Genomic DNA, 13,659 nt, shown 5'->3' on the forward strand with positions numbered 1-13,659 from the left:
ATTAGATTTGGAAGTTCTATTAGTACAGGTAATTTGCCAATGTCTTTCATTTGTATTGCATTTGTTCCTGAAGGTCATGAGTTCTTTCTCTGTGGATCTGCTGGTTATAATTGGTTCAGTTTTGGAGGTTGAAATTGATCAGAAATTGCTAACCTATGGAGGAAGTTCTAATGCTGCTAGTCAATAAGGAAGATGATAGTGTCGTCCTTTATTTTTAGTTAATACACAGCCAAAATACATTTTAGCTTTTAATTTTAAGTTTTTAATAAAACATCGCATTGCAGCAACTCTATTATATAAATATGTAGTTTTGTAAAAGATTACATTTTAATACACTGTTATTTTGCAATAATTATTTCTATAATTATTTTGTAGGTTGGTCTCTTTGTAAAGCAGGGGTGCTTGAAAGGTCTAGTAGAAATTGAACTGTAAGTAGTAAAACAATATTTCCTCATGCATTTTTAATCAGATTATTTCCCCATATAGTAATTCTTGAAGTTGTGAAAAATCTGGTGTAGAGGAGTGTCTTTAAGCTGGTGATTTACTTTCTCTCTCCTCACCCCCCACCCCAACTTCACTTCAAAATTTTAAGGGTCAATAATTACAATGCAAGAAATAAGTAGTGATGTCTGTTGTTGATTTTGCTTTCTGAAGCATTTTAACTTGTCTTGATGTACAAAGGTTACATAGATAAAGATTGATGTAGATGGTGTGTTTATCACATTTTGATTGTTTCGATTTACATTTAAGGTTCGGATGATTCAGATAGTCATTACTACCATTATGACATAGTGGTTAGAAATTATTTTTAAAGAAGAAAAATTAAAAAAAGACAAGTTAAATTTTAAAACCAGATGTTCTGCTTTCACTTTCTTATACTGATACTGCTGGTATTAGGAGCTCCTCTACATTCTTACTAAAACATGGCATACTAAAATAAAAGAAGGAAAAAAAAGTAAATCTGACTAATTCTGGCTAATGCAGTCTTTTTAGGTAAGCTTTTGCAAAACAAAGCAATTGAAAACCATTTGGACTCTGTAACAAATTCCATCAGTAACTTGTGGTTACAGGGCAATATTACATGCTTCCTGTAAGGTGTTCTTTGGGTTTTTTTGTTTTGTTTGGGTCCTTTTGACAACTGGAGAGTATTCCAATGGAGTTCATAAATGAGTGCTTTTTTTCAGAGATCTTAAAATGAAGCTGCAGTAGCACAGGTGGTTTGATAAGCCTTAACCTGATCTGTTTGCATAAACTAAATAGAACATGGATGTAATCAACTGATTCAGAGCCCATGTTAATTTGTATAAGAATTGGTCACCCTGATTAGATTGTATAACAAGAAAATCATGTTAAGGAAAAAAAGATGTATTGGGACAGGTCTTTGAAAAAATCCTATCCTCTTTCATTCTTGTGGGAGTGATCAAGTAAGGTATTCTTTGGAGACTGGCCAAGTAGTGGCATAGGGGATGGGATAGTATAGTTGAGGTTCAGATAGGCAGTGTGATTGATCCAGCATAGATACAACCTGATGTTACTTGAAAGTCTGAAGAGAGATCTGCAGTATGTCAAGACTTCATATGTTTACTGTAATTGTTGCAATGTAGTTCAGTCCTTTAAGTAGAAAATTAAATGCAACATGTAGGGTAAGAGCAATGCTGCAGAAGACAGCTTTTTGACAGGGATTTTAAAATTTGAGTTTTATAAGCATGTACTGTCTTGGTTGAATTTGGATCTTAGATTGTAACTAAAATCAAGAGTTATAGTAAAAGGTTCTTAATTTGATTAAAGAAAGGAGCATGTCTTTGTAGGTCTTTTGAAGGAAGTCTAGTATATTAAAATAAGGTAGTAGATACCTGTGAGGAAATAATCATACAGTCTTCAAGAAGTAGGCTCATATCACTGTGGCACTTAATTCAACTGCTTCCAGAGTTAGAAATACCCACTTCTGCTCTTACCTCTATTTTTAAGTCTTCTGAGGTAGACAGCTGCTGAACTGTTACGACCCCTTATTCTCCATCTTTAATGACGTGCTGACTGAACAGACAGTAGACAATTTCTGAATCAAAACGGTGACCAAAATTTCAATAGTGACGATCTCATTGTTTGTTATTGAGGCATCTTAACCAGATTAAGCTTTTGAAGAGAAGTGTTGAGTTGGAGAACCTGATGCATCTTTGCTGTTCTTTAAAAACAGAAAATAGTTATTTTTTACACTGTATGATACTATTTTTATTCCCATATGGAATTTATATGCACAGGTTATTGATGTAGTTCTGTACACTAATACTTACTTTAAAGGCATAGCATTAGTGTGCACCTCCTGCATACCAATTTTAAAACTTACTAAACTTCATATAAAAATACACTTTTATATAAAACTGTACATACATAAAACTAAACTAATGACTTTATATAAATGAGTTACTCATGCTGAATTTATTTAAAACTTAGAGCCTCTGAGTTAAGATTTGCAGATATTCTTGATGTTTTCTGTGTGAGATTAATTCATTGCTGAAGTACTAGACATTTTCTGAAGTATAAAATGTGAATTTGCTGCTACTGTTCAGTTAATTTATATTAAATATTTAGATACCTAGAGGTTTTAATACCATAACTCTAACATACTTTGAAACTTGGTAACCTTTGTGTATTCTCAAAGGTTTAAACACTTCTTTTTACTAATCAGGTGTAAGATGCCTGACAATATCGTTATCACACGTGAGATTCAAGTGGTGAACAACACATCAGCATGGTTTATCAACAAAAAGCCAACAACCCTGAAGACAGTAGAAGAACAGGTTGCAGCCTTAAATATCCAGATGGACAATTTGTGCCAGTTTCTTCCTCAGGTATGAATGAATTTTGAAGATGGTGCAAATGCTGTGTTTTGAGAGGGTTTTGTTGCTGCTTAGCTTTGTAGCACTTGAGCGATTTAGTGGCATAGCACCAAGAATGAGAGGGATGAGGTAGCCATTGTGACCTTTAAGGTTCACTAACTGGACAGTTTTGTACCTGCTGTCAGCTGAAACTGAAATGAAAGCTGCTGATGTTACCCATGTTGGTGTTTCAAGTAGCAGCACTAGCAGTGGTGTCTGTCCTGTCCATGCTGCTGTAGGGACATTCTTAAGCAACAAATCTGTAGGGAAATTTTTCAAAGGTCTTGAGATCTAGCACTGTCTCTGTACTTCTACCTGTGTGATTCCTGTAGTTCTGTATCCCTGACTTGCCTAGCCAATCCCTGCATGCACTTTTCTCTGGTTATATCCAGTCAATTCCTCATGATTGGATCCTGCACTTGCAGGGGAGTTCTCTGGATTTCTTTCTCCAAAAACCAGAAAGCAGTCCTACTGAATGATTGAGTACAGTTGCAACAGAGACTGCTACTAGAGCCTTTTTGGTAATGTCTGTGGTTCAGTGGTTTCTTGAGCATAGCATAGGACAAAGATATTTAGGATCAAATTCTTAAGAGTAAAATAATCCTGATATCCTCCTAAAGGATAGAGAAGAGTAAAGAATACTACAGGCAGTTTCCATATCTGAAGCCATGCTCAGGTATGTCAGGATTTCTATGCAGATAACAAAGTCACCTCACAATTGCACCTTAAAAGCTACAGTGGGTTCCTTCCGAAGATGTTCCCAGATCACATGGATAACCAGGGATGGTACTAAAAGGAAGCCTTACCTGAGTCTAGCTAACCATGGGTTTATTGTTCTATTCAAGGAGAAATATATTCAAGAAGGCAAAAACTAAATCTAATTAAATTTCTAAAATTTAGAAAGCTAATATTGCAAAACAAATTTTTGTTTCTTTTTCATTTACTTATTCACAGTGTTTGTTTAGAATGAACTTTCTGCATGCTCTGCCAATGTAACTTTCATATTTAAACCAGCTTTTTTTCTTTAGTACTTAGGTGTCAGTTCAGTGAATATTATGTCCTGAAAGTTCTGGTTTACTTGCTTGCTGTAATGACACTGTAGCAATGACAAGCACACCTTTCACTTCAGTCTTGGTTTTGAGCTGTTCCTCTGTCTTGGACAGCAGCAATGCTTCCTGATACCCTTGGCTGCCAGCCTTTATATTAACTTCCACATGGCTAAACTTTTGAGTTTATCAGAGTATTTATACTGGGAAGGTGTAGCCTCAGCAGCTTGAGAAAAAATATTAAGAATACAGAGGAATAAAACCTCTGATTGTCTTTACTAAACTATTTTGTTCAGAAGAACAATAGCCAATTCAAAAACAATGAACCAACCCATGTCTTCAACAGCTGCCCTCAAAAGCTGCTGAACAGCTAAGGTCTAAGCTCTAAATCATTCCAGAGCAACTCCAAGAAGACCATGTATGATCTCTTATAAAATGTTTAGGAGGGTTTGCTTGCTACTCCGAGATGGTCATCCTGTGCTTAAAATTAACTTAGCTCTGATGTAATTTTCTAGCATAGAACTGTAAGTCAGGTGATCTTCATGAGAAGTAAGTTGCAGTATTTAAATCCAGTATTACTGTATTGCACTGTTCTAACAAATACTGTGTTCTTATTTTGTAGGACAGAGTTGGAGAATTTGCAAAACTGAGTAAGGTTGAGTTGCTTGAAGCCACTGAAAAGTCCATCGGTCCTCCAGAAATGTACCGGTTTCACTGTGAACTGAAAAACTTCAGAGAAAAGGAAAGAGAACTGGAGGTAAACATGCACATTATAGATGGAGAGCAGTGACTGTATGATAATTAACATAATAAAATTTAACATGAGGTCTTAGAAGGTGGTATACATTTACAAAGTCTGCAGCATGTTGATTTTACTACGTCATGCTTATATTTTATCACAGTTTATTCACTTGTAAGCATGAAGACATATGCAGGTGATCTAGATGGGATGCCTCTTGCAAAGTACTTATGACTTATCTAGGATTCTTGACTGGCAACAAGTTTTTTGGACAGATCTTATATGCCTTTCAGAATTCGTCAGCAGTTATAGGGTGGTCCTTTGTTTTAGTCTTGCTGACTGCAGCTTCTATAAGTTATGGATGAGATTGTCACACCACTGCTGCCTGTTTTTCCTGGTTTGGAATATTGCAGACAGAGAAAAGGGAGAGTGTATGCAATAAGCTTCAACTTTGTTGCTGTCATGGTTTTAGGACACAGGGTTTATCCCTGACAGTGATTTGTACTGTGATCCTGCTAGAGTGCAGGCTTGGTGATCTTTGCAGAAATAATGTGTTCCTTGCTGTTGCTGTTGGGAATGGTATCTTGGGAACAGTGTCTATTGTTAGCCATACAGGCTATCCTTTTAATCCTTTATTCTATTGTTTCTCGTGTGGGTGTGCATGCATTTCCACTCATAGATACCACATTCACATACCAACCTTAATGTTTCTGTTAAAAATATCTACAAGATATTTCACAATCATTTTTGCTACTTGTGTTCATCAAAACCAGTTATGGTGGTTTACAAATGTCTAGATAAATGGAAGCTTGTGCTGTAGGCAGTAACTTCCTGAGAAAACAAAAAATATTAAAAATTTTCTTCAGATCAAGAATTCTACTTAAATTAGATTTGTTATCATGGAAACTATATGATAAATGTACTTGAAAAAGCTGTAAATTCCTAGTTGGGTTGTTCCCCTTTAATTACTGCTGTACTAAAGTGTCCTCTCATGTTAAATTTCTGCTTTAATGCACAGGTGAGGTGTGGAGAAGTGTTTTCACAAAGTAGATACTGTAAAATATGAAAATGTTTGTTCTTACAGAACTTGTGCAGAGACAAAACTAACTCTTTGGAGAAAATGAGACAGAGAATTGAACGATACAAACAAGATGTTGAGAGATACCATGAGCGCAAACACCATCTAGACTTAATTGAGATGCTTGAGAGGAAGAGACCTTGGGTGGTAAGTTTTCAGTTTCTTTCCAGTATTTTCTTACCTAACCCATTTTTCCTGATTCTGCAATATTAGAAATATGCCAGAAGTTTCTTTAGAAGAAATTTGACCAGAGTTAACTTGAACATCATTACAATTGCATGGTTGCAAACAGGCTAGGTCTTGAAAGGCTGTTCTTGGCCTAGCTTTGATCAGAGGTTTGCTTGTGTATGTAGCTGGACTGAAGAAATTAAGTTGTTACTGTCTGTTTAGGAAAGCCAGCAACATGGGCCAAAAGCAGTACTCCTTTTTATTCCATGTAGACACAACTGGTTTAATGGGCCTAGCCAGTTCCACTTCCTTCTTCTGGCTATAAATCACTATTTTTTTTCAACAGAATGTGTTTTCTGGTTTGTTTTTTACAGGTTGCATTTTCCCTTTGCTAATTTTAATTTGTTAATTGAGGTTTGGTGTGCATGACATAAATCATGGTGAATATAGGTTGCCAGTCTCAAGAATGTTGACATTTGGAGAGATCAAAATTATAAACGAATTCAAAAGAGCCTAGAACCAAGGATGACAGGTCATTTATACAAAGCAAAATAAGTCTTTCTGAACAGCACTTTTGACTGGTTTAGTTTTGATGTTGAGTGGTCAGTCATGTTAAATTTTTGTAAACAGTTATTGCTTCAATATAATAAAAACATCAGCTTAAAGTTGTTTGCCTTATTTGCAAGCTTTAGAGAATTCATGAAATACAGGTACAGAGCTTACTAAAGCTTACATGTGACATTTGTGGAGGATGCAAAAAACTTTTGTGAAGTATATTGTTGCAATTTTGCAGAAAACAGTTTCTTGTGGGTATACAAAGAACTTTGTCCCTTAAATCTTGAAGAGTAACTGGATTCAAGGCGCGAACCTTCACTGCCCTCAAACCTCCATGCTAGCACCACAGAGGGGTATAGGAGCAGCAATTTAAGTAGATAGATGGTGGTAGGTGCGGCGAATGAAGAGACGGGACGCAGCTTGATGCAAGCAAATGTCAATTTATTGTACAGAAGCACGAGTTTTTATACACTTTCAGAAGCTGCGCGTTTAAAACAGATTGGTTCTTGAAGCTAAGCCTTGCATACTAGGCAATCCCTGATTGGTGGTTAACTACCATCAATTAACAGCAAGGTGTTATCTTTCCTTGGTGCCATCCTTGGCACCATCCGTCTCCCACTCCCCTGTGCTCTGCAAACATGCCTCATCATGTTAATTGTTGTCTAGACAAGCTCGAGCACATTCCCCTCAGCTAACTGATTGCCACGCATGGTCCTAGTTTGCAGACTGCTCCTGCAGGTAGGTACTAAGGAGGTGGGCTGTATGCTCTGGGCCATTAGGATTGGACTTCCATACTTGCTGAATGATTTGGGTTTTTCCTCCTATACATGCATTAGCCTGGCTTAGTTAACAAGAATTTTATTAGGAGAGATGTAGGTCTTACGTTGTTAATGTAGACGGATACTGATTGTTGTCTACTGTAAGATATTTGCAGATACAGAGCTCTGAAGGCTGGTCAGAAACTGGTGGGGAGAAACTAAGAACCTTACCTGCTGTCAGTTAAATTGTCTTCCATAAGTTTGAGAGCATTGCTGTTATTTATGTGTTTCTTAAGCAAATTTAGACAGACTTCTTCACAGCTTACTCTTTCACTGCTGTGTTCCAACAGTTTATGTCACTGAGTATGTTAAATACTTCAGGTGAGTGCACTCAACCTGGAGAAATTTAACTTTTTGGCCACTGAATCCATGGAAGTGTATTTTGACACCTGCATGAAGTTCTGATATGTAGTACAGAATCAGTGGTGTGTACCAGATTAACCACCAGCAAGTGACTTCTGGTAAACAATCTACAGTTGAAATCAAGGGTCATCGACATAACTGTTTTACTAGGTAGAAGATATTTGACCTACAGGCTGCAACAAAATTTCACATTCCATTGTGATCCTCAACGTAAAAGATTGTTGCTATTTAGTGTGTTGTCAAATCCTCCTGACAGATCTATTGGTATTCTCCTGTATTGCAAAATACCAAGATCTGTAAAAGAAGAAATGCATTCTTTTACAAGGTCCTGTTTCTTTGTCATCTGACTAGCACTGTTTAATTCTAAGAAATAAATGGTTTTGGTGTCACTAAAATTGGGTTCACCAAAGTTCAGAGTAGCACAGCAGTTTGTTTATTCCTTCTGTGGATCTTCTCTCCCTCCTGTCCTCACCAAAAGGTAGGCTTCTACCTGTAGACCAAATAGACCTAGCTGTTTAAAATTTCCTCTGTAACAAAACAATACTGGGCTGAGCCTCCGAATCAGCCAGGAGGCAGATGTATAAATACTATGGTATGTTACTAAATGGAGAAGACGGACAGCCTGAAAACAGGTCAACTGAAAAACGGACACTAGACTGTTGATCATGGTTGAAAAGGCAGAGTGTAATGCTGAACTTGCTTTACTGTTTGGCCCCTGTAGAAATGTGTTTTTATTCTGAAGACCACTACTTTTCACGTGAGGAATGCTTTTCAAGTCAAGTGTTTTTTCTAGTCAGTGCCAGCCGCTTCTGTATGTGGAGAATTATACACCGTATTTATAGATGTCTGTGTCTAATAGGCTTTTGAGCATCTGCTTTTAAATGCTATAAAATAGACTCTAGGAATACAATGTTAAAGATTGGGAGTCAAGGATTTTAGGAGAAGTTTTATGTTCTTTTGTGTACCTTAGTGGGGCTTCTGTCAAATGATTGTGTCATCTACAGTCAATGATAAAATTTAAGGAGCTACAGTTCTTTTGACATAAGATAGCCCTTCTTTTGTAGGGTCTTGAAGGAGGGAGGTTTCTTACCCCTCCAAGCTTAAGCTTAATGAAGTATGGTATACCATAAAGTATACTGTTTTAAGGTAGTATGTGTGTATACATCTATAGTGCTGTTCCTCCTACTGTAAATGTCCTGGAAACATGTAATTCTGAAAATGTCTTGGCCAAGCCACGTCCGTTCTCCTTTTCCTCTTCCATTCACAGCTGAGAAAAGCTTTTTTATGTAGTTTAGGTGCACATATCTCTTGGGAGAGCTGAAATCCTGTGGAAGTTCTGCAGATCCTTAGCTAAGTGCATAATTACAAGCATCAAGGTTATTTGCTTAAAGGTTGCCAAAATACAGGGATCAAAAGTCAGGTTTTCTTAAAGTTTTGGTGAAGGGAATTAATGTATAAAAGCCATGTCATGACAGTTTTGAGGGAAACTTGCCTGTGTCTTGTATCAGAAGAAATGAAGTGCATTGTATGTGTATTTGCTTGAACCTTGAGATATAATACCTTATCTAAGGCAGAGCTAAATTTTAAGCTTATTCTTTCAGCTAAGGGGAAGTATATTGCTTTACTTCTGTAACTTTGTAATGGTGTCTACTGATTGTACTCCACATCATAGAATTACAGCAGCTTTTTTCAAATACTTTTTGGCTTTATGAAAAAGATACTGTGAAGAAAGAATTTGTATTTAATAGCCTAAGTTGATTAATGTGTGATTAACTGTGTGTACTTACAGGCAGAGTTATTAAGTAACTAGGAGAAAGAAGTAGCAGATAAAGCTCACTGTTACAGATAGGGCTTGCAGGCTATCTTTATTTCTTTTTAATGCTCCAAAACTTGGAATAATCCAAGTGTATGCTCTAAACCAGCAGCTTTCTTTAGTGCGTGCCAAATCCAATAGCTTTCTGTTCCTCTGCACTCCCACCTGCATATATCTACTCCTCCCTCTGGCCTACTGAGTATCTTTTTCAGTGTAATCTAAATAAATATATTCTGGTAGCAAATTTGCAGTAACCACCATTTAAACAATTTACTGCAAGATACTTTCTTCCATCCATGTGAGACTGTTCACAATGTTATAAATTGAGACCACAACGGATCATAATCCAATTAAAATTTTATTAATTATAGCAAGTAGAATATGAGCAAAAAACAGCGCTGGACGGCAGGGGAGTCTGCGCTCCACCAACTGCCGTGCTGAGCAGTTCAAACAGTCCCTTTTTATACATCTTTATCTCCGTGTTCATGAAGTAGTGGAGGTATTGACCCTTCACTCGTATATCCTTATGTGGGGTTGTCTGTCTTGTTTCTGTCGGTTCCTGGACATCTGGCGGTTATCTTTCACAAGTGGTGTCTGGTAGCTGTTTGCATAAGCGTTTTCATATATTTTGTTGCCTAAACTTTACATTGAGCTTAACATAAATCTTAATAAACAATACCCTAGTCCATAGTTTCTCACAATCCCCCCTTTTTCTTTTTATCCTATTATTGTTTATTAGACACTACTTTCATTCTCGGCACTGCAAATAAACCTTTTTCCACAATCTCAACATTTATCATAACACTTACAAGGTAATACGTCACAATTACAATAGGCGTAGTTGGGTAATACATATAATAATAACATACAAAACCAAAACTTAAAAATAACACTTTTTCTTAACACGTTCTCCTTTTTTTTTTTTATGCGTCACTATCATGGCTAGACTATAGGGATTTCACATGCGCGGTCTTTCCAGATTTTTCCAGCACATTCTGTGGGGCTTTAAAATCGCACGTGCGCATGTTCAAAGGTATACACGGACCATTCGCGTGATAAACAATGGCTACTGCGTGCCCAGATGAAGTCCCAAACCCATTTCCCGAGCTTACCACTCCGGTAAGTCTGTTAATGGTAACATTCATGGCACTATGGCCAAATGACAGGTCCCAGTTTTCAATGTAAGGTTTTCTCACCACCAGACCACCACGTCACCTGCCAAAGAAGGGTCTAGAGTGGACATTTCGCCCTCTGAACATTCTGTAAGGTGAGTGTTCTCAAAACGTTTAACCTATATGGTTCATTAGAAAGAAGATCAAAATTTTATATATATTTTTTTTTCCTGTTGCTGTTTAGGCAGAGGGTGCGTTTTTCTGTTGTCTCACGTCAAGAACTTATGGCGGAGGTGAAAAAGTATAAAAGGCGTTTCCATATCCTCGTCTTTGCGTTCCTGGCGCTTGTTTTTATTGCTATTCTATTTTTTTTTTACTCAGCTTACATTGTTGTCTGAATTGTTAAGAGTCAATTGTTTCCAAATTCTTGTTGGCTATTAAAATGTTATTTTGTGTGTACATTTTGTCATACTACTCGCATTTGTTTAACGCCATCGGGTGAAACCATAATAGCAAATTGCATGTTAGTTATAACGTGTTGAATTAATCTTATAAAACATGGAACAGCACATGGCAAAAACAATAAGGTGGCTAATCCACATAACAAATAAAATAGGATTCGTTTTACCCAGGGGCTCCCAAGAAGCCAGGAAAACAAGTCAATATTCGAGGGGAACATGGGCTAACTTCCCTATCTCTGATGTGATTTGTTTAACTACCTCACCATTGTCATCAATTTTCAAACAACAATTGGAAACATTTACTTTACCACAAACACCTCTTTCTTTGGCTAGCAGGTAGTCCAGAACCATCCTGTGTTGATAAATTGCATTTAACATCAAAAGCTTTAGCTGTTTGATTAGTAATAATTTCCAAGACAGCCTGTAGATGAATGGTATGATTCAGATTGTAGATAGGTTCTCGAGCGCCGTTAATAAGTTCATTAGGATTCCAAGTTGCAAGTTTATAATACTGTATGATACGTTGGGGTGTCCATTCATTTAATAAATATTGGTACCCCCTCAATTCTTGGGAGTCTGGAAAAATCAACTTGCCATTGTTGCCCTGGCTAATTTTCAAACACATTTCACATCGCTGAGTCACCTGTTTTATTACAGTATACAAGTTCTGCCCTGTCAATTTCTGATTTAGACTTTTATATGAATTATCAGCTCCCCAATGCATCTTATTATGTTCTATTACGGCTGTGGTCCATATTAAATTGGATGGTACCACTATACGACCATCCCTCAAATAAGTCCACTTACTTATTTTATCATTCATGTCCTGAATGACCTTTAAGTTTTCTTTAGAATAATTGGGCTCCTGATCTGTACTTACAGTTTGGATTTTACCGTCTGGTATTAAGGATAATTCCTCCTTTCCTACCTCCTCTGCTACTTGTATGGCTTCATGGTCGGCCGGGCGGTTTCCAGTTTCCAAATCAGTGCCTTAATGGGCCATCTTATGTTCTTCCTTCCTGGACGACCCTCTTATAACAGAGGGGGCCATTCCTCACATCAAGGTCTGGCATGGCATATGTTCCCACCGCTCAACGCCTACTGGGTTGCAGCCAGCAGCAGAGCTCAAGATCCTTCTTGGTGGCAAACACAGAGGCCAACCCAGTCTTGCCCTTGACTATGGTAGGAGGCACTTGACCAACCTTATTCCTTGTACTTTGTTGTCAATGCAGAGTTTCATCTGCACATCCCATAACAAGTCACTGTCATGGTAAAACACAGATTTACATTAGTAGAACTACTACAGAGTGTATTTTATTTTAGTTTTTATGCAATATTCCCCACAGCCTTGCTGACTAAGGGATATTGTTTTACCTGAACTAGGCAGGCCTCCCGTTTATCATTTCTACTGTAACAGGTAAAGCATTTTTTCCTTACCTGGAATTTACTTTCAGATATACCTGGTTAAAGATTTCTTTTACTTCAGGGAGGTCCTCTCTTCCACTTTTCTGTTGAATTAAAGATAAGCTCAACATTTTAGTTAATTGATCATTTTTAACTTTCATTTCCCCTTCTTTAAACGTCTAGATGTTCTAATAAATCTCTTCCCAACAAAGATTTTGGTGAATTTGGCATTCTTATTTGTTTTCTTAGTTTGTACTTTAAAGGTTTCAGGTTATTTTCCTGGCGGCCAGCAGCTCCCACAACTGTAACAAATTCTTTTCACTGAAGTTTAACACCAAATAAGTTGGTTTTGTATTCACCAACTTTTCTACATCACGATTACCTTAGTAAAAATCAACTCGAACCTTTATCCAGTCCTATTCACAACTAACTTTCAAACATCTAAATTTCCCCATCAGAGATTCACCTTTACTCTCCTCAGACCCGCTGCCTGCCCTAAAGGGGCCGTTACCGGTCCTGTTGTGCTGCAAATGCTGCAGCAATTGGGGTGACATTGTCAGGTCCTTCTGCTTAATCGTCAGCAACAGCAACCCCCTCCTCCTCACCATCAGGATTCAGGGCAGGAGATGCTCTTCCTGCTCTGCAGGTCACACAAGCCTGCCTCTGCAGCAGCACTTCTATTTTAACTCTTTCTTACCCTGAATGCAAATCTGCTACTTGTTGCTTTAAGTCTGTGTTATTACATATCAGCCTTCGCAGACAAACAGCAAACACCCTGCCATGCATTCAGCGTGACTCAGCCGCACCTTCGAGGGGATACGGGGCTTTGTACAAACTCACCCCATACAAACTCAACCCAATACTTTAACACTTTCACAGGGTTTTTTTTGTTTTGTTTGGTTTTTGTTTTTGTTTTTTGACTCTCCACCCCCACCACCCCCCGGCTTCAGATCTTACATACATTAGCACAAGTTTTTTTATCTTACAACGTGTTTCATTCTGGTTGCTCCATAGAAGGAACCACAACCTCCCCTCTGATCCTTTTCCATTGCTAGTATTAAGGGATCTTGTGGAGCTAGGTTAATACCACACTCTTTTGCCACTCTGGGTGATTCCTCAGAGTGAAAAACATACCAGCATACATTACTTCATCCCATTTTTCCTCTCGCCTTAAAAATAACATTAATTTTAGCAAAACATTATAATTCAGTGTGCCGTTTAAGGGC

At 37.6% G+C, this 13,659-nt stretch overlaps 1 protein-coding gene across 4 annotated transcripts in view; it reads left to right on the forward strand.

Moving 5' to 3' along the window:
- SMC5 (structural maintenance of chromosomes 5) overlaps nucleotides 1-13,659 on the forward strand; it is a 56,700-nt gene that overhangs the window by 2,749 nt on the left and 40,292 nt on the right. For 3 of the 4 annotated variants that reach the window (XM_040579156.1, XM_040579157.1, XM_040579159.1), the window contains 4 exons: nucleotides 376-428; nucleotides 2,687-2,849; nucleotides 4,545-4,679; nucleotides 5,746-5,886. In XM_040579156.1, the coding sequence (XP_040435090.1) occupies nucleotides 376-428; nucleotides 2,687-2,849; nucleotides 4,545-4,679; nucleotides 5,746-5,886 (492 nt within the window). The remainder of the gene's footprint in view (nucleotides 1-375; nucleotides 429-2,686; nucleotides 2,850-4,544; nucleotides 4,680-5,745; nucleotides 5,887-13,659) is intronic. The other variant, XM_040579160.1, reaches the window with a different exon arrangement.

This window comes from Falco naumanni, chromosome Z, assembly GCF_017639655.2.
Source record: "Falco naumanni isolate bFalNau1 chromosome Z, bFalNau1.pat, whole genome shotgun sequence".
NCBI classification, from domain to species: Eukaryota; Metazoa; Chordata; class Aves; order Falconiformes; family Falconidae; genus Falco; species Falco naumanni.